The sequence below is a fragment of the Perna viridis genome, chromosome 2 (assembly GCF_037379345.1).
Source record: "Perna viridis isolate PV_CMFRI_1.1 ecotype Kerala chromosome 2, ASM3737934v1, whole genome shotgun sequence".
Classification (NCBI taxonomy): domain Eukaryota; kingdom Metazoa; phylum Mollusca; class Bivalvia; order Mytilida; family Mytilidae; genus Perna; species Perna viridis.
Genome location: NC_142446.1, coordinates 65,721,354 through 65,746,069, shown reverse-complemented (window position 1 = coordinate 65,746,069; position 24,716 = coordinate 65,721,354). Strand labels below are relative to the sequence as shown.

General features: G+C 32.5%; 1 protein-coding gene across 1 annotated transcript in view; it reads left to right on the top strand.

Moving 5' to 3' along the window:
• LOC148626526 (CD109 antigen-like) overlaps positions 1-24,716 on the top strand; it is a 39,947-nt gene that overhangs the window by 5,419 nt on the left and 9,812 nt on the right. Inside the window, exons 9-25 of the mRNA XM_088570575.1 lie at positions 260-344; positions 1,428-1,518; positions 1,880-2,089; positions 5,350-5,664; positions 5,945-6,046; positions 6,524-6,589; positions 8,279-8,467; positions 8,785-8,934; positions 12,167-12,280; positions 13,485-13,563; positions 15,284-15,446; positions 15,687-15,804; positions 17,343-17,456; positions 17,967-18,056; positions 20,516-20,653; positions 21,033-21,171; positions 24,264-24,440. Of these exons, the coding sequence (XP_088426701.1) occupies positions 260-344; positions 1,428-1,518; positions 1,880-2,089; positions 5,350-5,664; positions 5,945-6,046; positions 6,524-6,589; positions 8,279-8,467; positions 8,785-8,934; positions 12,167-12,280; positions 13,485-13,563; positions 15,284-15,446; positions 15,687-15,804; positions 17,343-17,456; positions 17,967-18,056; positions 20,516-20,653; positions 21,033-21,171; positions 24,264-24,440 (2,340 nt within the window). The remainder of the gene's footprint in view (positions 1-259; positions 345-1,427; positions 1,519-1,879; positions 2,090-5,349; positions 5,665-5,944; positions 6,047-6,523; positions 6,590-8,278; positions 8,468-8,784; positions 8,935-12,166; positions 12,281-13,484; positions 13,564-15,283; positions 15,447-15,686; positions 15,805-17,342; positions 17,457-17,966; positions 18,057-20,515; positions 20,654-21,032; positions 21,172-24,263; positions 24,441-24,716) is intronic.

The window sequence follows — 24,716 nt, the reverse complement described above, 5'->3', positions numbered from 1 at the left end:
TCAATCGTCCCCAGAAACCTTCTTGTTTTAATTTCACAGGATGCGACGAAACCACAGAAAATAAGTAATTTGTTATCAACTTCTTATTTTCTAGATAAAATATCACCTCCTAGATTTCACAATACATCGAAGTGATACATGTATATACTATTTTAAACTCGATAGATTATTCCTGTTCAACACACTTTTAGTATATCCTCTTAATATACATATTTTTTTTCTATTTGCTAAGTACATTACCTAACATTTATTATTTCAGTTCTTCCAAGATTCGACGTAAGCGTCATAATGCCGTCATTCCAACTGATCACAGAAACGTTTTTCAGGGTAAAAATTTCAGCGAAGTAAGTAAGATATTTAAATCATATTATGACAAAAAGTACACGCCGTGAGAAACTCATTTTACCTCCAATTGACTACTGGACTATGTGCTAATAATGCAGATACAATGCAATAGTTCGTTTTTCAGGGTAAAAATTTCAGCGAAGTAAGTAAGATATTTAAATCATATTATGACAAAAAGTACACGCCGTGAGAAACTCATTTTACCTCCAATTGACTACTGGACTATGTGCTAATAATGCAGATACAATGCAATAGTTCGTATGAAATTTACATGAATTCTACCAAACCTAAGAGAAGAAGCATATTAACATAAATACATTTTAAGAATAATTGGGAGAAATAAATCATGATCAGGAAAATATACACAGGAATTTGACAATGTGAGTACATAGTTTATGGTCCACTGATGTAGATTTGACAATTTGGTCAGAGGATGTAGAAAATGAGCCAGATCATAGACATTTAATTAAATAAATCAAAGGAGGAGAAGCATATTTATATAAGTAAATATTTCATCACTGAGACACTTCACACAAGACTGATGTTTATATATTTATACAACTGCTGTAGATTATTAAACGAGTTAGGGCTTAAATGAATAAAAATCAAGCAAAAGAGAATGCAGAGAATAGATTTCTAAGTAACATACAATGATTGGAGAAAAGTCAATTATTTCTTTTTGATAATAAAATTGCAGTGCATTTGATATAATTTACACATAGAATTACTGACCTTTACCCTACCGGTGCATGTGGTCCATGCTTCCAGTTTATAGTGGAGTTCGAGTTGCTCATTTGCTTTTGTTACTTTATATGTATGATTTTAGTTACTTTAGTTTCTTTGTTGTGTTTTCCATGTCTGGTCTTTGTCCCTGGATTACATTCTTTTGATTACCGCTATAACCGTGGTTCCCTTGATTATTCTTTAAAACCATTTATACATTTCATAATTTATTTGGAATAATATTTCATAAAAGGAGGTGTGTGCTTTTTCCTTACGGTTCTTCTAATACCTGATTCTAATAAAGAAATTCACTTAAAAATTACCTTTATTTTGCATGGTTTTCAATCTTGTCTTTACAGATACACATTTGGTAAACCAGTAAAAGGTACTTGTAATCTAACGATCCAAAAACCTTGGACAACGTCAGGTGCTATTAATAAACGATTCAAGGTTTGATTCTTTTTTTTTGTCGAATTTTTTAAGAAGTACTTTATGTCCGCCGTTTGGCCCATCTATGGTTGGACCAATTAGTAATACAACATGTGTATTTCTCTAAGAAATAAAATTACTTGTTGAAATACTTAGAATTCGAATCAAATGGATATGTCTCATATATTTAGAAAGATAAGTAATTTTGTGTAGATGTTTTAACTACCGTAGGCATTTAAATATATCTCAAGATTTACAATTAATTCTATTCTTTACAAAGTTTTAAAATAATGTCTTCGACCATGCAAAACAAATCCACAAATTCATGACGCCTTATGATTTGTTTTCCAAAATTACCTGAAAATCCTTTAATTCATTTCAGATAAATGGTCTTGCCAGTGTAAAAGTATTGATGAGCGATGTCTTCAAATTGGGTTATAATATCAGAGTAACAGCGGTTGTCACAGAGGGAATCACCGGTATCTCTGCCAACGATACATCAAAAACAATTCTTTATAGAACGCCGGAACTATTGAAATTCTCATCGTCAATGCCTCGAATATTCAAACCAAGATTGACATACACAATCATTGTAAGACCTTTTAACCGATAAGTGTAACAATTCTTTTAAGTAAATTCCAGTCTTATTTTATCCATGTTGTCCATTCCTCCTTCCTATTGCCCCATTCCCATCCGCAACTACCCCATTTTAATCCCATATTGCCAAATTTCCATTCATTCCCTATTGCCCATTCCCATTCAATTTTGCCTAATTCCCTACCCCCATTACCCCATTGCCACCTCCTGTCGCCCGATTTTCATCCCATATTGCCCTATACCCTTCCCCTTCAATTTCCACATTCCCATCCCCTATAGCCCCATTCACACTACTCAATTGTCGCATTCCCCTCCCCAATTGCTCCATCCGTATCCCATATGCCTCTACCCCATTCACCGTTCCTTTGCCATAGTGCCCAATTACCATCCTTTTTTGCCCCATTTCCATCCCATATTGCCCATTATCTCTACCCAATAGCCATCTCTTATTGTCCTGTTTCCATTCCATGCTCCCAATGGTCATCTATTATTTTCCCTACCAAATTGCCTCATTCCCATTCTAAATTGCCTAATTCCTATCACCTATTGCCTAATTCCTATCACCTATTGCCATATTCCCATTCCATTTTGCCCCATCCCCAACACTTATTGCCCTTTTTCAATCCGTTATTGCCTCATTTTCATCTTCCATTGCCCTAATCCCATCTCATATTGCCCCATTCTTTCTTTTCAAATTGTCCCATTCCAGTCCACCAATGCCTAATTCTCACTACCCCATTGCCTCATTCCTATCTACAATTGATCCATTCCCATCCCGTATTTCCCATCCCTACCCCTACCCAATCCTAATCCTCTATTGCCTAATTTCTATAATTTTTGCCCCATTACCCATCCACTGTTACCCTATTCCCTTTATATCATTCTCGACCCATGCTCAACAACGCTAAATAAACACGGATTATGCATGTAACGAAATCAATGTATTGCTTAAAGTTATTTACTACAATGTTTTGATGTTTTAATTATTATATAATTAATGTACAAACCATTTTACTAACAAGGTGTGTATAATTCATACCGATTCCCAGTCTTCCTTGCCTCATGTTTCCTCCATATTTCCCAATGCTTCAATGTCTAATATCTCAGGTACATTTAAATTTGTTAACGTAGTTACTGTCGGCAATACAATAAATGTTGATATAGACACTCTGTATTAAAGCAAGGCTACAAATTTCATGAAGAATACAATATCACAAAATACAGTGAAACCAGTCCGAACTGAACCCGCAATAATCCAAATTCAGTCTAAATCAGAAACTTTTCAAAACCCCTTGATATTAATTTAAATAGTAAATCGAACACCTGTATAAGTACAAAAGTACATATTGGTCTCACTAACCACTTCCGGGTCAAATGGACACCCCCTATGTAGTACCAAAAACACACTGAACCTAGACATATGCATTGTAAGTGCATTATTTGTGTGTATTATGATTAAAAGTAGTCAAAATAAAGCTGAGAATGTGTACTTTAAAATCATATATGTAATTAACTACAAAAGTGTATGAATATTGTTTACATGTGTGAGTAATTTGCCTCCATGCTGTCAGTTAGCACAACAGGTAAAAATGTGGATTTCCAGTATTATTTATTCAAGTAAATTTTGTGAAGAATTTCTACTATGATCGTGACATTAGCATAATGATTTTGGAAGCCTTATTGTCCAAGCTTTGCAACGGTATGCAGCTTTAAGATGTCATTTGTCCTGGGAATTCACAGTGAGACTTTGAAAATTACTTTTTTAACATGTAAAGTAATGGAAACGTTAGATGTGGTTAGTGAGACCATAAATTAAATTATGGCATATTTCAGAGAAATGCATAATTTGAGGAAAATTGCCTTTCCTGGTCATTATTTCCATTTTCCCATAAAACCAGTATAGTGATATTGGTAATCTGGCTATATTTTAAGAGGTGCATTGTGCAAGGTATTTTAAAAAACAACATAGCAACAAGATTTTTATCAGTAACAGTGACTCATAACTTGACGTCATCCATGAAATACACAACGTCACTGGTTGGGATATTCAAAGTACTCAAATAGTCACACAGCACAGACTAAGAATCACACAGTAATGAAATAGGTATGATATAAATTGTTGAAATCTGTTCTTTTTTCATAATGATAAATGATATTTACTATTACAACTTCTTGAATTATCATAGGTATCAATTTGGTGTGACAAGTTAGTTAAAATTGTAATTTTTTAGTAATTTAGGGAAAATATCACTGAGGGGCATGATATAAAAATGACTATTTCTTTGTAGTCCTATGTCTGATTTTGATAGTTTTGGTCTTATTAGACTCACAATACCACAAGCTTTCATAAAATGTAAAAAAAGAAAAACCATAAAAACTCATAAAATGTTTTTAAGGTCTCACTAACCACTTCCGGGTCAAATGGCCACCCCCCTATGTAGTACCAAAAACACACTGAACCTAGACATATGCATTGTAAGTGCATTATTTGTGTGTATTATGATTAAAAGTAGTCAAAATAAAGCTGAGAATGTGTACTTTAAAATCATATATGTAATTAACTACACAAGTGTATGAATATTGTTTACATGTGTGAGTAATTTGCCTCCATGCTGTCAGTTAGCACAACAGGTAAAAATGTGGATTTTCAGTATTATTTATTCAAGTAAATTTTGTGAAGAATTTCTACTATGATTGTACCATTAGCATAATGATTTTGGAAGCCTTATTTTCCAAGCTTCGCAACGGTATGCAGCTTTAAGATGTCATTTGTCCTGGGAATTCACAGTGAGACTTTGAAAATTACTTTTTTAACATGTAAAGTAATGGAAACGTTAGAAGTGGTTAGTGAGACCATTACAGAAATCGAATCAGATTCTAAGACCAACAAGGGTTCGGTTTGAATTTTAAAAAAATTGTATTGTCCGTGGAAACACAATGCGTGTTTTGTTTTACACATGCTTGTGTTGGGATATTAATGATTCTGTTGACCTTAAACCAAACACAAACAAGATAAATTCATAAATAAACAAAATAAAGTAAAATATAAATAATATAAATATGAGAGCAAAGTAGACATTTATATCGATATCAATTTTAGTTTTGACCGTTAGTGATGACAATTCATGTCGTTCATATATGTTTGGGATTTTTATAGTTTCATAGTTTCTAGTATTATTTTGTTAACAACTGCAACCAGTTATTAGTTCCATCGAAATATATAGTTCAGTCCAAGTTCGACATTTTATTTTTTAGTTGCGGGTAACAAAACGGGACGAAAGTCCGCTCGAACCCCCGCTTGGTAAGATAAAATTAACAGTAAAGTATTATGAGAAACTAAAATCCAATATACTGAATGAGAAAGGCACAAAGATTTCCACTGGAGAAAAGGGGGAACGTGGTCCGGATGGGTCTATAGGCGCACTGGGACCACGCATTGATATAGGCTGGCGACCTCAACCTCGACTAAACGAAAGCATATTGCTAACAAAATACGTTCAAATTCCATCTAATGGAATCATAAAAGAGGCTGTGGAATTCCCCCTAAGTGCAGAAAGAGCTACTGTCCAGGTAAATCTGCAAATGTACATAAGAGAGGAAAGTATAGTTTTGCTTTTGACAATTTAACATGTTGAACTATTTTGAAATCTTTGAATATCTTTAAATCGAGTTATTTATTTTACTTTAAAAATGTAACTTCAGGATTTGATTTGTTTTGCCTGTTTTTATGTTTTATTTTATTATACAAATGTTTTGTATGGTGATTATAAATGAATTTCATATCATTTAAATAACAGGCATGTAATTACTATTCTGTAATTGGTTTTATATGTTTCTGCGATTTAAATAGGCATCCTACCGGAAAGGAAATGCTTATAGGTATTTGTCCAGAGCAAGATCACCGAGTAACAGTTACCTCCAAGTGTCAATAGTCAACAGCAGAAAACCAACGGTATGGGTAAACTACAAGTCTTGCGATGGAAATTTTGTTTTACCGATTTTGAAATTTGTCGACTAAACTCTAGTATTTAAATTTTATTGCATGAATGTATCCAATGTAAGAAACTTTCTTCAAGTTTTATTGTGTTATTTACTGTCCAATATATTAGACGTACCACGCAATGAAAATCCCAAAATTATTTCTATATTAAACACAAATTTATTTGCCCATAAATATGTATAGAACTAATTATGTACCATTTTTTTTTCTGAAATGTCGAAAATTCGTTTAAATCGTTATCTTGCATCGCAGTATTTCCATTATCAAAATTCTCCTACTTCAAGAGTGAAATATCGAAGAAGAATATCATCTATCATTCCATTATTAAAATATATTTCCTCTCCCTCAGCAGAAGTTCTCCATAATAAATTACCCTCAATCTGTCCAAATATTCTTTCAACACATGACTGTTCATTGTATTTTTTCTAGCCAAACCGTTATCTCATACTCAACATACGAACAACAGAGTCGAATGTACGATACGCATTTTATAAGGTAATTATTTAATATATTCTAATTAATTCAAATATAGAAGTGTATGTCAAGCGTCAATATACCACAGTTGTAGAATCGGGTTAAAAGATATAAAAATGTATTTGTTCTCATTATTTCAATATTAATAGATCAAATCTTCACTTAAAGAAAAAAACCTTGAAGACTTTTTATCCCCAAAATGGAACCGTTTCGAGGACAGTTACCTTCTTCATGTGGATGGAGAACTAAGAAATAGCAGAAATTGACATTTGAAAATCTTTAATGGGTAATAAATGGACAACTATTTGAAATACATTTCAGTACTTAATTATTAGGTTCACGACACAAAAAGTTTATACATTTAAACTATTTGGCTAAGTGCATAGTAGGAACAATTTCTCGGTGTTCCCGATTGTCACACATGTATTTCTCGATATTTGACTCTTGCTTTTGTTTTAAAATGAACCATTATTTTAACTTGACAATTTCTTATTTTATTAATGAATTAATTCCTTGATCACGGACAATATGTTTATTTTAGTATAGGTAGGTACTATTTTTGCAATCACTCGATGAATAATAATGTCAAATAAACTGTTTACTCAGAATTTTTTAACATGAAGAACCATTATTTCAATTTTTCTAATAATAATATTTGAAATACATGTATATGATTATCAGAAGTAACCTTTATTAAAAAAAAACAAATGGGAACTGCATTTACAAATATGAACCAACATAAATATGTAATGGCGTCAACATCCTGCACATTATAAAATAGGTCATTGGATCATGGTGGAAATTCCGCGACAGGTCCATAATGCGAATGACATAAATGTTCATTGTACCACCAGTAGCTAATTTAAAATGATCGTCCTTCAATATATTGGCAGAAACTGTCATTATACTAGTGTCATACAAATGGTATTTTGAATACGTTCAATTTTATAGGTATTCATGGGCATTTCGTTCTCTTTGTTGGTAATAAATTTATAATTCTATTCCTGGTAATTCAATCCATTCAATAACGTTGCTGCTGGATAATTGTACCACCAGTAGCTGATTCAGAATAATCGTTCTTCAATTTATTAACCTAAACCGTCATTATACTGGTGTCGTACCAATAATTTTTTGAATACGTTCAATTTCATAGGTGTTCATGAGCATTTCGTCCCTTTGGTCGGTAATAAATTTATTATTCTAATCCTTGTAATTCAAACAATTCAAACCGTTGCTACCGGTTGTGAAACTATACATGTATGTATTTATTAACTGTGCAGGCGAAACATTTCGAATGTCAATAGAACAACATAACGGTTTTACTAAAATTTCTTACATAATACGAAAACCCGTAATAGAACGTAGAGGCGATTTTTAAGAAATATTATCGGGTTTGCTGCTAACATAATCAATGAACTATTACAATCTACAGAAACTATACAATCGGTCCATTTATTAAAATGATTGCACAAGTGCAAGCAGGAAAATACGATATTAAGATAACTTCTTTGTTTATAATGTTAGAAGTAAGTTATAAATTGACCAAAATAATTGCGTTGACATCTTAACTTATTCTTAGGGCAATGAGTCAATTTAATGAAGTATTGACCGTCTTGATTATATATTTTGATTATTCAATTGCCTAACAGTCAAAACAGATCAAAACAAGCGGTATTGTCTAACAAAATAATTTACCTTCTCGAATTTTAGGTGATTTCTAAAGGTTCAATAGTAACAAAAGGGCGATTTCGTTTGTACAGAAGAAGTAGCATAGTTCGGCTGAAAATCAAATACACAATGGCTCCATCGGCAAAACTATTACTTTATTACACTAGAAGATCTGGAGAGATTGTAGCAGATGCAATCACAATCTTAGTGGATGATATTTTCAAGAATAGGGTAACTCTTAATTGATTGAAAAATATGTTAATCTAATATTAATGTTTTGAATAGTAAATATTAATGAAAACAATTTTACGACTTTGATCATGCTTAAACATTACACAGTCAACGACAGCAAACAACATTATTTTGTATGAAATAATCAATTTCTTAAAGTGCATATGTTTACAGAGTTTTAAAACTTTGTAAGATCTTCATGTTTTCAATGATTTTTAAATCGTTTTTCGACAAAAGATTACTACAAAACAGTGAAAAAATAATTATTTTACAGTTTTTTTTAAATTAAATAGTTAGAATTTGATTTTCTTTATAAGGTTGGAATTATGTTCAACAAAAGAAAGGCTTTACCAGGCGATAAAGTCAGACTTGATATACAAGCAGGTGCTAATTCAATGGTTTGTGTATTAGCTGTCGATAAAAGTGTATTGCTCTTTAGGGGCGGGAATGACATCACTGTTCAGGACGTAAGTAAAAAATTGTTTCAATTTTAAATCAACTTTCTATCCGAATGAAATATACATTATGGACTCGGGACAAAAATAATAGCATTATTTGTAAAAAAAAATGTTTCTTAAGAACTTTTACATTTCACCCTGTAATTTATTTGAGTTTAAGATAAAACGGAGGTCGTCCTCATTTTTTAAATAATGAATTACCGAGCCTTTTACTTTTCATTTAATTAAATACAAATTCAAATATAAATTCAAAAAATAAAAAAAAATTGTATAATCTCGAGTAGTTATATCTTATCTATTTAAATGCCTCATATTTGAATATGCCAGTGAGGTCCTGGATGAATTCTGTATCATATTCTCTTACAAATTTACAATTGGAAGCCACGACGATATACACACATATAACATATTAACAAAAGGGTGACCAAACCACGAAACCATTCTGATGTATCTGTCAAAATTTCATGCATTTCAGCATCATTGATAAAATGGTTTTTTTTATTAGACCGTTATGCCTAAAGTATACACTCTTTAATGTATAACGTATCCTTCGGTACAATGCTCTACAACGTACCCTCTAGAACTTACCTTTTCGGTTTTAGCGTCTTGAACAACGTACCTTTCTGGCGTAGCAGTTTTATGCAAATATTGCTCCATTTTGTATACATTAATGTTGATGTTCTGAAATGCATGAGAGACAGTCACAGAAGAATTCCCATCCCATAATACCCTGAACGGAAAACAAATAACCGAATTTTAAACGAACTATAAAGTGACCGCTAGATTAAACAAAAAATGTGTTCTGATCTTTTTCTTAACATATTTTAGTACGGTTAGTACCTCGTGACATCGGACGTGGATGGCATATAAAAAAGACCTTTGTCTAATTCGATATTCAATTTTCTCAGGAATGGTGTCAGTCTGCAGTTTGATAATGCAGTGTGGCTATTTGTCAGAAAAAAAAACAGATATGGTGCAATATAACAAATGCATCAGCGTATAACCTAAACACAAAATAGTAAATACTTTCAAACATCAACAAGTGTAACCACACATATATAAGTAAGCTCGGGAAGGCCCCAACAACAAAATAATAAAACCTTTGACAATTGAACGACGATTTTTTTTTAAAATAAAACTAAAATCTATTCTAACAATACAAAACACATTAATGACCGACATCTCCTGTATGAAAGAGTAATCAAGGGAACCAGGGTTATAGCGGTAATCAAAAGAATGTAATCCAGGGACAAAGACCAGTCATGGAAAACAGACATTCACAACAAAGAACATAAAGTTACTAAAATCATACATACAAAGTAACAAAAGTAAATGAGCAACTCGGACTCCACTAAAAACTGGGAGCATGAAATTCTCTCCATGGAATACCTTAACATTAAGTCATATAGACAAACGAGATATCCACTTAAAGAACGCTCGTAGTAACTGACAGCAAGCTAGCACAGAACATATTGAAGAATGACCATCAAAACTACCAGTATTAGAAAAAGTCGGTCGCTACAATTAGTGTGTTGAACTTGGACTAGTTACGCCAAATACTAAATGGACAAGATTCGATGTCGTGAAAAAATAAAAAATGATTAAGTTTTACGGAGTCATGGAATAAGGGGTCAAATACCTTTATTTGTGAAAACAAGGTTCAAATAATAGGAAATAATTTTAAAATCGTATCCTTTATAGATATTTTTTAAGGGCAGTCGGTAAACCCATGATTTTGTTCAAAAGGATGTGCTCTTCTGTGAAGAATTTATTGCGTTTATTTAAAATGATACTGTATAACAAATCAAATCAGTTGTGAAATATAAATACCATAAAAAGGGTATTTCAGGAATGTCATCAAGATATCAATATTATTGAATTCATGCAGTAGAACATATTTTGAATGATCTTTAAAGAGTTTAGCCGTGCTCTTCCATTCATAGCAATAGCAAAACAATCGTTTATAAGAGGAGCACAATTAGTATCCATTGGAATATCAGCAACCTGTCGGTATAGAGTATTGTCATATCGAATAAAAATATCGTCAATTAAAAAAAAACTCAATGCATTGATCATATCTAAATATGCCCAAATAATGTATTTATCCCGTCTTTAATCACTGAAAAAATATGCAGTCATTGATTTTGTGAATTGGTGGCATTTTAGTCATCCTATGGCAAAATGATCCAAAAGTAGTCCGGTGCCATACATAACTTAATCATAAAGAATCCGTTGCCAGTTCTTTTCTACTATGATATATTTTCTTAAGAATCACTAATTTTCTTTAGTGGAGATGGATAAGAACATTATGCAAGTAGATTACAAGTGAGGAATATGATACAAAAAGTATACATGTGTGGAATAACATAGAGTAATCAACGGACCTTTTTTGTGCATGCTTAAGTGGGTAACCTTAAAAGAAAATAGGCCTATATTGGGTTGAATTACACGTACAAAGACTACAATGTTCCATGAATCAATTACATCTCCTGTTCCACAATTTATTGATGATTTGCACGTTCATTAGTTTCATCTTTCAAAAATAATCTGAAAATATCTTCTTCGCGATCCGAAAGAGTTCTATTCGGAAGAGTCTATGCGAAAGAATCCTTTATGGCTATGCATCGTGCAGCTTCGCCGGTGGAATAATATCTATTTTGCTAGATCGTTTTGGACTTGGCTTAATTATGAATCGGAGTAGTGTTCGGTAATTTTGTTGTTACCCAATTCTTTGTACGGTTGTGTTTTTTTTTTCCTATTAAATCTAATTCATAAATGTATGTCTTAATATTTATTATGATTTAATACACAACCTTAATGTTCTACTGTATGCTTTGTTTATTACTCTACAGCGGGACGACTTATACGTCATAACTTGCGTCCTATCCCTTCGTGTTACATGTATCAACAAATGTACTTATCGTAAAGAAAATGTATATATATAACTTTCATTTATGATTTTCTTAGAAAAAAACAACATAAAAGTAATAAATACTTTTTTTATCTCGATATTTTACAAATTAAATTAATATCTGAATCATGTCTTTATTCGTATAAATGATTAAATTTAATATTGGTACAATAATTTTTTGTGACTTTCCACATACTTGTTTTATCTTGTAAGCGTATTTGGAACATTTCCTGAATTTCTATGCAATAAATTTGATATAGTGTGCGGTTCCAATTGCTTTGTTAAAAACTATTTGATAAGTTTTTTTTTTGCATGAAATTCTTTTAATAGGTGATGAAAGAACTGCTCCAATACGACACAAGTATGCATGTGCCAATCTTCAGGAGATGGGACTTCTGGTATCCAAGATCCTTTAGTGGAATTGATGCTTATTCTGTTTTCTATGTAAGCTAAAATATGTATACCCCCATAAACAGAGTTTGGGAGTTAATATGACTCACACTGTCTGCGTGTCTGTCCGTCCAACTAAATTTCTTGTAAGCGCAACTGTTTGAAACTACTCTAGGAATTTTATTGAAATTTTAGAGGAAGGTTGGGTACATGTATCATATGTAGATGGGCATAAAGGAATATAATTACTGTCGAAGGACTCCATAGGGAGACATCCAAATTAAGCATTTTACATGTTAAAACCTATGTTAGATGTGTATAAAGTAACATAGTTAATGTCAGAGGACTCAAAAGGGTGATAATTCAAATTTAGAGTTTTAAATGTCAAAATCTTGTAAGTGCAACTCCTCCTCAACTATTTAATATGTTCTTTTGTGTGAAGTTGAGAGAACAAAAGATTTGTTTTTCTGGAATTGTATATTGAGCGTGTAGACGGTTATCCCACAGTTAACACAAAGAGTCTCTTCTAAGGGAAGGTTGGGCATCATATCTGAGCTTGCAAAAAGAAACAAAACAACTGTCGGGGGACTCAAAGGGAGATAATCCAATTTGAGAGTTTAACATATTAAACTAGGCTGTCCAAGGAATTCTAATAAAAGTTTTAAGCAAGGTTGCATGTCATATGTAAATGTGCATGAAAGAATATGAGAACAGTTTGATGATTCCAAAGGTTCAAATGAAAGGAGTATTTTCTTTCTTGCTCACAGTATTTTTAGTTGAATATTTAGTTAAAAACGCATTTAACACTCTTTCTTACAGAGAATGGATTATGCATTTACATTTTTTATTCCTTCAAAATTGTATAAGTGAGATTCAAAACAAAATGGAATTGTCATAACACATTTTTGCCACTTCTAATCAATGCCCACTTAAAAATAATTTTATGTATAAAACACCTTGTCATATCACCTTCAATATAGTTACATGTAATCCATCTTACGGTATATATTAAAATATCTACTCAAGCAATTTGCTCCGTAGACAGACAGTGTTGTTTGACATATGAAATATTTTGCTTACATTATAGTCATTATTTGGCCATAATTTAGATAATAATTGTAAGCCGGTTGACAAATTATGGTTTTATTGTCATGAAAACAAATGAATTATGAAACTTCACAGCTGAAAAGTTAAATATGACTATTGTTTCTTTTAGGTAGCACACATTTGTATACAATGACAACTAATTTTTTTTCAGCTATTCGGAGTTTATGTGCTTACAGATGCCAACCTCTATAAATATCGACCTCCGCCTCGACATCTTCTTCCACCGACAAGTAAGTATATTGTAGTAATTTTTGCAAAACACGTACGGTTACGAGAAAAGAAAATGATAAAACAATACTTAATTTCTGCCTAATGTTTAAAACAAACTCATACGTCATGATTTCCAGCATATGTAAGTGTAATTTTAATTGCTGTTTCCGAAAGAAAGTAATAGTAAATATTCCAAAGGGAAAGCAAAAATGACAATAAACTAACCTTTTAAAGAAGAACAATTCACGTTTTTAAACAGATGCATCAATTATTATCAAGCAATAAAACAAACATAATATTTTAAGTTAAACAATGTTTTATTTCGCCACGTCAAAACGAAAAACGGCTTTTACGTATTTTTAATCTATTTCTAGAATGAATTTGTTGTTGGTGACAAATACACAAAAATTAACAAATTTCCAAATACCATTATAGAGAGTAATCAAGGGAACCAAGGTTATAGCGGTAATGAAAAGAATGTAATTCAGGGACAAGGACCAGATATGGAAAACAGACATACACAACAAGAACATACAGTAACTAAAATCATGCATACAAAGTAAAAAAAGCAAATGAGCAACTCGGACTCCACTAAAAACTGGGAGCATGGACCAGCTGTACCGGTTGGGTAAGCGTCCTCTTCTTTTCTAGTAACACCCGCCGAGTTGCTCATAAAATATCAAGTCTGGGGTAGATAAACGAGGAAAGGAAAACTATGACCCGTTGAATCAGTTTTCATGGTGCAGATGGATACACCATAACGATCCACGAATTCATGATGACGACCATAAAACTTCTGTAGTGATGACTTCAATCTTGTAGCAACAAACCCTGTTCCAGAAACCTATTTGTTAGAGTTCTCGGACGATACAAAAAGTCTGCGTAGTTTCAGCAAGCTCTGGCATAACGTATTAGTTGTGATATGAACACTCCATACGCAGGTGCTGAAGGGATGTTGCCACAGATGTAAGGAAAGTTGACAATTTTGAATGAAAAGTCATCACGTCTGTCGTGAAGTCAATAGTTTTCCTTTACCATCGATATCTAAGTGTAGGACAAGATAAGAAGCTGATTTTACAGTGTCTGTAGTATCCTTTATCTCAAGTTCTTTTGGGTAGATGCGATGTATTAAATCCCCGAAATTAGGTTTGTTTAATGATAATACGTCATTTATATAGCGGAAGCCGAGATTGAAGGATCTAGCCAAACGCTATTCTTTCTTTCTGATCAGATCAGCTATAAAGTCAGCCTCACAAGAGTGAAGGAATAGGTTTGCAAGTAAAGGGGCACAATTTGTTCCCATTGGAATGCCGACCGTTTGTTGAAAAACACGTCCACCACACTGGACAAATATGTTGTCGATTAAAAATTCCAGCATTTTGTAAACATCTTCCTCTGTATATTTGAAAGATGATTTTTTAATTTTCTTACAAAGTATGAGGAATCTCTACTAAGAACTATAGACACACAATTCAAACTTGCTGACTGCGCACCGTCTATGATGTTCTGTCGTCTGGTTAAAATCTAAATAATAATGAATGTCGAGAATTCTGAAAATGGTAAAAAAGAAGGAAAAAAAACTATTAATTTGTAGCAGTAGTAAACGTTCTGGTCAACTCATCAGAATAGTGAAACTATACACATGCATTTTGCAAAGAATAAATATGCTGAGGTATAATGACGATTTTTCTTGATTTTTTTATTAACACTGTAGTACAATACCCCGATGATTCTTTTTAGGATTTGGGGGAGAAGAACATGGCATGGCTGGTCAAGATGGAGGGAGTGCACCTGATATGGCATTTATCGACCAGAACACGCCTATAAATCCTGATCTTGTAACACCTACAAGGACCAGAAAACATTTCCCTGAGACATGGTTGTGGAAAAATGCTTTTACTGGGTAAGGCATTCTAAAAGCATCTTCCATGCAAAGAGCGGAAATATTTTTCTACACACTCTAAAAAAAACCCAAAGATTCGAGCAGAAACTCCATACACAGGTGTTAAAGGGATGTTGCTACAGATGAAATGACAATTGCCAATACGGAATGAAAAGTCATCGCAATTGTCGTATAGTTCGATCAATTTACAAACTTAAAATCTTCATAAACGCCCGTCAAACTATTGATTTGGTATTGTAGACTTTCTGGAAGAACACAAATCAGCTCGATAGCCCCTGACACCATTACAGAATGGGTTACATCGGCGTTTGCTGTGAGTCCGACCACTGGTCTAGGCGTCGCCTCGGAATTTGCAAATGTAAGTATATGTGTATTATAAATCATAGACATGATTTTTGCTAGTATAGAAAATCGTGTATGTAAATGACATAAGTCTGGTTTTTATTTCTTTTGTATTTACATTATTTTTTTTAAAGTTATACTGATATGTGTTCGTTACACACTATGTTACATAAATGACACATATCATATTAGAAGCCCAATACAATCCTTGATTGGTTTAGCCCAACTACTTGACGGCTCGGTGACCAATTATTGAATCATCGTAAACAAATCGATAAACGATGACAGGTGACACATCTTTACTTTTGTTATGTAGAATAACAACTCATCAATCGTGTATATTTAACAAAAAATCATCGGAAACAATCTAATAAAATACTTTTTTGAATTTTCTTTTACATGTATTAAAATTGCATTTAATTCACGGCTGTATTTTATTGAAAGTCAAGAGCAAAAGCCAATTATATCTATTAGTAAACATATAAGAAAATAGAAATAAACAAACAGAAGCGATAACCGGTTTACGAATCAGTTTAAAATTTCACAAAGACCGATTCCGATTATAGTTGTAATTATCCAATCTTACCGCATACACTAGTCCTAAGACAAATTTATAGTAACCAGTGGTCCTTTTCACAACAAATCGTAAGTGTAAAATTAGTCGTAAGTTATGACGTCATAGAAAATAAAAGTATTGTGACGTCATAACTCACGACTAATTTTACTCTTACGACTTTCTGTGAAATCGAGAGCAGACGTATTTCAATAAAAAAAAACACATAGCTTTTACTATAGTATAAGTACCATCGTTTCAGGGCAAAAAGGACATACAAATTAAGTAGCTGTCTCTGTAAGAATCATACAAAATGTGATATACCCACTAAAAGGCTATATATTTTTATTTTTGTAATTAAGTTTTTTTTATGGGTCTATACTATGAAATGTGTAATCATTCATTCAAATCTATTTGCTCTTAGGAGATAATCAACATTGAAAATTCAATGGATTTTATTGTATTTGAGTGTCATTTACAGAGTTATCGTCCTTAATTTTCAAAAGTACAATGCATTCTATATAATTTATATCTCCTAAGACCACGGGTTGTATGAAAAACTGCATGTTAGTTTCTGTTTACTATGGCAATTTAAACAAAATATCAATACAAATATGTAGGCTTTTTACCCATGAATCTAATTTTACACGATTCTCAGCTGGAGTGCTACTTAACACGTAAATTTACGATATGGGCCTAATATTGTTTGTATTTATGTTCATTGGATAAAGCTATCTTTAACAAAATATTGTTTCATCGACCAAAAGTTATTACGCACTGTTTGCACATTTTTGCGATTAGTGTTTCTCAAACGTTTTTGCGGATATTAAAGTTCATCTTATGTAAGAAGTTATCACATGATTTATGCTTTATACGAGGATTCGCGGTACAATATTTCGCGAATAATCACTAATCGTACAAGTGTTATAAATAAAGAAAATCGCGAAAAAATAGTACAATTACGAAAGCATTAAACGCATCAACATATTTTTATTTAACAGTTGACAACCTTCCAAAGGTTTTTTATGCGGTTTGATCTTCCATATTCGGCAATTAGAGGTGAACAGATAATTGTCCAGATTTCCGTTTTTAATTATTTAGCAAAAGAGCAAAGGGTATGATTTACGCTTATCATAGTATTAAAACAGAAAGATTTGGCAGATGCAGAGCCTTTAGCATTATCAATTTCATTATAAAAAGGTAAAAGCCCGATTCCATTACTTGAAAATAAAATCTAATGGACAAAGTGTTCATAGATTTACGTATATTTTGAAGTATTTAATCACATTATAATTCCAAAACACAACACAAGATATATTTTCATGAAATTTATGCATTTGACGTAATATATATCTTTTACAATATTAACATCAGAATGAACCGTATGGTTAGTGCAGTATATCTGGATTTTCAAAAAAAAACAAAAAAACAAAATAGATAAGAGGTTAAATTCGTAAGACTGTGGGTAATGTCAATAAACGATTATTTTCTGAAATGACAAAACAAATATTAACGCCAAAATCAATGGTGTCTCTCAACATTAGTCAACACATTAATTATTAATGCGATACCTTAATAACACTATCGACAGTAACAATTTCTTGAAATGCCTTTATTCAATTTAGGTAGTTGTAACTCTTTCAAACAGTGTTGACTTCATCTTTGTGGATTACAACGGAAACGCCTTACCAACGGGATCTAACGGAATTTCAAAGGTATGTACAGTTTTTAAGTGAATACGTGTAGTACTTTAGGTTAACCGAAAACGTATCATTGAGGTTATGTGATATGCCTCCCATATTTATAGATCCAAATTAACAAATGAATAATTCTGTTAACAACTATGTAGGATTGTATCAATCAAAAACTATGGCTGTCGGTTAATGCCTTAAAGTTTTTATTTGATTTGCTTAAATATGATATGAATACATATAAAACTGTCTTGGTATATATACAGTATGTAGTGCTTGAAAAGGTGTAACTAAATTGTCTCCAAAAGGGGTTCAACATATTCCAAAAGCACAACGTTTTGCAATATGTTTCTCTTGAGTCATATCTTTTCTAAATGAGTTGTATTTTATGTAACTTAGTCGACAGCACATAATGAAAATTATTGAAATAAACTAAAAGACAAGATTTAAAAATATGCGGTTACACGTATGAATGCTACAAATGTGTATAATATATTTCTCTAGATTAAGCGTGGTTCGGGAATTAAACCATCAAATTCCCGACAGTTTATCATCATTTTAACCAACAAGATCATTCAGTCCTCTCTATGAAAGTTCCTATTTTAGAAAAAAAATACCATCCTACGAACAGTCCCATTCTAAGTAAAATGTCTAGGGGAAAGAGAGGAGTACTGGATACGTAGACTAGATACTGCAAAACCTTACGGATGCAGTGACAACATCAAAAGTATAGGACACTTTTCAAGCCAATATAACAATAGCATAAATTTGATGAATTTATTTGACAATAATCCAAGACGGGAAAGGAATCATGGCCATCGCCACTATATGTCACCTAAGTTACATGATGTCTCCGTAGTTGGTCCCCTTTTCATAATGATGATTTTGATCTACTGTCTATGTACTAGATTCCTAATCTCCACAAGAATTCATGCAAACAAAGTTTTATAGCTGGCTATGCAAAATGTACTACCAAACCTCTTTCAAGACATTAAACATCTATAATCACAACTGTCAAAGAGGATATGCAGTCCTACCACAACACCTGTTACTCCCGTAGTGGTATTAATTCAATGTGGATCCTGAAAATTTCGAAAGACCTTTTGGAGACAATCAGTTCAAGATTACTATCAGAATATAATAGCATTTAAACCTATGATTTTTCAACACTGTATACTTCTATTCCCAATACGCCGTAAAAATCTCTGTTGGAACATTATCCATCGTTGTTTTTCAAAATAAGTAGATGGTACACCTAGATGAAAATATATAGTTCTTGGTAGAGATTCCTCATACTTTGTAAGAAATAATTCCAAATCATATTTCAAATATACAGAGGAAGATGTAAAAAACAATACTGGAATTTTTAATCGACAACATATTTGTCAAGTGTGGTGGACGCGTTTTTTAACAAATGGTCGGCATTCCAATGGGAACAAATTGTGTTACTCTATTTGCTGACCTATTACGTCACTCGTATTCTGATCTGATCCGAAAGAAAGAATATTGTTTGGCTAGATCCTTTAATCTCAGATTCCGCTATATAGATGACGTATTATCTTTTTTAAAAATCCTAATTCCGGTTAATTCTGGGGATTTGATACATCGCATCTACCCAAAAGAACTTGAGATAAAGAATACTACAGACACTTTGGACAGCCTCTTATCTTGACCGACACTTAGAAATCGATAGTGAAGGAAAACTATTGACCAAACTTTACGACAAACGTGATGACTTTTCATTCAGAATTGTCAACTTTCCTTTCATCTGTGGCAACATCCCTTCAGCACCTGCGCATGGAGTGTTCTGCCAGATTTTGCCGAAACTACGCACTAAAATCTTTACTAGGCTTCTAGAACAGGAATATATTGGTATAAGACTGAAGTTATCACTACGGAAGTTTTATGGTCGTCATCATCAATTCGTGGATCTCTACAGTGTTACCATCTGCGCCATGAAAACTCATTTATTTAACGTGTCATAGTTTTCCTTTCCTCATTTGTCTTCCCCGGACTTTGTATGATCAACTCGGCGGGTGTTTCTAGGAAAGTAGAGGACACTTACCCTACCAGTGCACTTGGTCCATGTTTCCATTTTTAGTGGAGTCCGAGTTGCCCATTTGCTTTTGTTACTTTGCATGTATGATTTTAGTTACTTCATGTTATTTGTTGTGTATATCTGTATTCCATATCTGTATTTGTCCCTGGATCACATTCTATTGATTACCGCTATAACCTTGGTTCTCTTGATTATTCTTTTAAGTAATTTGCCTATTTAAACATGAAATCAAAACAATAGAATGAAATTAACTTAAGCAAATTAGTTACAGGATTCAGAAACAATATTTCAAGTCTTGTATCAATCAATTTCCTAGAATCATGAATAATAGTTATGACATTTATATATAGCAAAATTGAAGGAGATAGTGCTCTGGTGCTCATAACTCATATTTCTTTGTTTATGAAACACATGGTACAATCAGACTATTATAGTCAAGAAAAACTCAGTTGGAGCCGTATACATTCCTATAGAAGCGACAGCCATTGGGAAAATCAAATTACACGCAACAGCCAGGTGTGAGGCCGCAGCTGATGCTGTAGAAAAAGACTTTCTTATTGAGGTAGATAGTTTGGATTAAAGGTTTTTTTTAAGGTATTAATTGTCTTTTCTGTGAAACGTTGCAATAACTCAGATCCCATTATTTTCACTGGAAATGGTTGCCAAGTCATGATCATGGTTGTTTCCAACTTTTTTTCTTTTTTTTTTTTTTGGTTAAAAGAACATTTTTGAGTATTTTATTTTACTTTTTTCCTGTCAGTTTCATAATTTTGTAATTACCATTAGTCTTAGCTTTAGATTGATGTTAGTTTGTTTCATAAATATATTTTTTATTTATATATTGATGTATGAAATGTGGTAACTGTTTGCGATAATAATAACTCATTGGTATAATAATATATTGATATGTGGTAAACATTGTTTTTATGAACTTGTTGTAGGCAGAGGGCATTAAACAGAGCTACAACATGCCATTAATTATTGATCTAAAAACAACAAGCATCTTCACTGCTGTTATTGACATAGATTTTCCACCAAATCTGGTTGGAGATTCTGAGTTTATTAAATTGCAAGTAATTGGTAAGACTGTTTTCGTGACAACAAAATTGAAGAAACTTCAACGAACGGGGCTGTAATAAGATGAAATACTTACGGAACAAACAGGGACAAATCTAAATTAACTGTTTTTAATTATAATGGTATCTTACATTTTCAAGAAAAGCAAACCATTCATTTTAAAATTATCGGTACCCACCACTTTCAATTTATTTTGTTTACAACGCATCGGTCGTTTTCGAGTCATGTCGACTCTTTTTCCGAAAAATTGAGAAACTTCAATAAAAGAAACTATTATGTTGCATTGGTCTTTTCCTTTTTTGAAGAAAAACATTCAAATATTTTTACTATCCAAATGCACAAATAAGGGAAGTCAAATAATTAGAATTTAATGCACCGGAACATGATACGGCTTTGAAATTATGCATCAATGAAAATCTGATTTTCAGATCTATCGAAATGTTGATGCCTTACACATCGATTGTGGTCACGTCTCTAACAAAGTGGGCAAACAAAAGTCAAATATGAATTTTAAGAATGTTTTATTATTTTTGTACGAATTACTTCCCTCTGCTGATGAGCAAAATTTAAAACTTTTTACTTCTGAGCAGCTCAAATATATCCTCATACATGAATTTATCTCTATATTTAAGGAAAACTAGCAAAAAGTACCGCCCTCAGAAGGTTTTGCTAAACTAGCCAAAGACTTTCAAATTTCAGCAGTCCAAAATGAAAGCTCGGCCTTGACCTTTGAAGTATCGAAATGTAAAAGTAGAAAGTAAATTAAAAATAAAACGCACATTTTGAAATTATATTTTGATATCTTACATATGCAGTAAAATATCGATTTTTGAAAGTGTCATTTTCCTGTTAGCTCAAAAACAAGTTCCTGTTTAGTCCGTTTTATGAATATTTCGTATATTTGTAAAGATAATCAAATAATATTAAATAAAACTGTTTAGTATGCCTAAGTTATATATAACCATCCCAGTTCTAAACACAATTAGTAATAAACAAGGTATATCATTAACTCAAAAGAACACTATTGAACCTGTCTTTCATGTCTTCTATTGCTGGCTTCAACGGAAAGGAAACTATCAGTTTATTGAGAAACGAAAATCATGTAATAACTTTGAAAGATAAAAACATACAAATAATGCAATAAATGTAATTTAAAGGAAATATCAGAAACAACACTTTGTAATTGGCCAAAATAGATGTTTTGCAAATAACAAAGTATTATTGTATCCAAATTATTTTGGTCATAGGTTTTGTTTATATCCGATATGGTCCTAAACATGCCAGTGCAAGCCAAAAAAAACATAAACACTTTCATTTTATTGTTTAGTGATGCAGTCCATTAACCAATCTGTGCAACGATTTGACGGATCGATGATCGTTTACTGATTGATTGCTGCGGGATCGATAACCGATAACCATTGACCGATCTGGTCGCATTTGTGTCAAGTTAAATGACGGATGCTCTATTAAAAATGAAACAGAAATAAGATAAAAGTATTAATTGATGTTTAAAACCACTGCATTATCGTGATATTATAATAAAAACCGGAATCCGAAAAATATTTTGACCGCACTTTGGTCACATGATGCGATCATCGGTTCAAAGGATCAGTATGACGGATCGATTACTGATCGGAAACTGACCGGCGATCGATGACCGATAGCAATTTTTGTTGCACGAACCGGTTCAAGTACTGTAACAGGTTTTTGAAAGGTCTCAAAAGGAGAAAAAAAAACTGCAACGCCAAGACACTTTTTCTGACCAGTCTGGTTACCTTAATAAGCCATTTCTTTTAATTAATCATTACTGTTACTAATCCTACCAAGGTGTCGAAATAATAGGTTATTAACAGAGTTAATCTGTCGTAAATTAAAAGCTAGTAAACGTATTGAAACGCATGTAAACCCGGATCCTTCAAAAAGACCTGTTATAAATATACAGTCTATGACAATTATGGCATGTAAACCCGGATCCTTCAAAAAGACCTGTTATAAATATACAGTCTATGACAAGTATGGCATGTAAATGCGGATCCTTTAAACAGACCTGCTAAAACTATACAGTCTATGACCAAATCCTGGGATAGCTTTCGATTTGATATATGTTAGGTTATGAGAAAATGTCTGCAGAAAAGAAAGAATATTTCAATTTCATTTCCTCGCGGGATAGCACTGATGATAGCCATTAGTTCTACCCTTTCGAATTCCAAAACTGACATATTATATACTGTATTGCAACCATGCGGATTGTTTGATGTTTTTAATTTCAAGTGAACTAAAAGTAGGGGACTACGGAGAGACTTAGGTGTTTCTTAAGATAACCAAACATAAGTGAGATAGATATGAATACTTGTTGCCTGGGTCTGAGTCATGATATGATTAACATGAATATTTTAATGTTGTCAACTCCTGATGAGTTCTGTGCGTTCAGTTTATGTTCCCTTTGAGTCTAATTGAAAAGCAAAATTCTGTTGTTATGTGTAGCATCAAGTGAAACAACAATACTATGATTTCAGCCTGATTTAGGTCTGAACATCTTGATTGCGTCGTTACACGTTCGCAGAGATAAACATGCACGAGTTTCATACAATTGGTAAAATTACAAAAAAAAAGTTTACTGCTTTATGTAGTCGTTAATGCCTTACAAGCACTAATATCATTAACATTTGTTCATGCTTTCATAATTAGAATTGACTTTTTAACAGCTTGTACTTGTCGAGGAAAACAGGGCGCCTTCACAAAGAGCAAAATTTTACAAATGGTCACTATAATTATTTTGTACGACAATTCTAATTTGAAAAAAAGAATGATTTTACTAAAACATGATACAAAATACAGCCGTAATATATTTCGATGCATTAAACTTCGTTATTTGAAGATTTTTTAAATATCTGATATCCTACTAAATGAATCAAAGATTCAAAGGGTTACCAAGAATTAAATGATCAAACGAAACTTACCAGACAAAACAAAAACACAACATTGAGCAAGAAATAAGTAAATTAACATAATCATAGACGTACAAATACATGTATATGGACCTCAACTTCCCTGAATATCTGTTATATGCAAATCGTTGACTTCACATTTTACAGGGGATCTTCTTGGTTCTACCTTGAATGGTATTGAAGATTTACTTAGAATGTCGTACGGCTGTGGAGAACAAAATATGATTGGTTTCGTTGCCAATGTGTATGTCAGTACATACCTGAAAGCTACAGAAAGATTGAATCCAGATTTAGAAGCCAAAGCAAAGAAAGTTATCGCGGCTGGTAACATTTTTTTTCGTTTGACCTTGATATTGTGTCGTTTAAAACTTAAGGATTTGTATTCATATGATAAACGTTAACCATATTTGTGTCTACAATATGCGGAACCCTGCATGCATAAGAAAACAATCACATCAATAACATGCTATGTATGTAATCCTCTATAGAGCGTCGATCCTTTGTCTAGTTCATATCATTTTTTTGGTTAAAAAATATAGGTAGAACAAAAATTCATAGGTGAAAAGCCTACATAGAATTAGTTTTGATATTTTGTTTGAA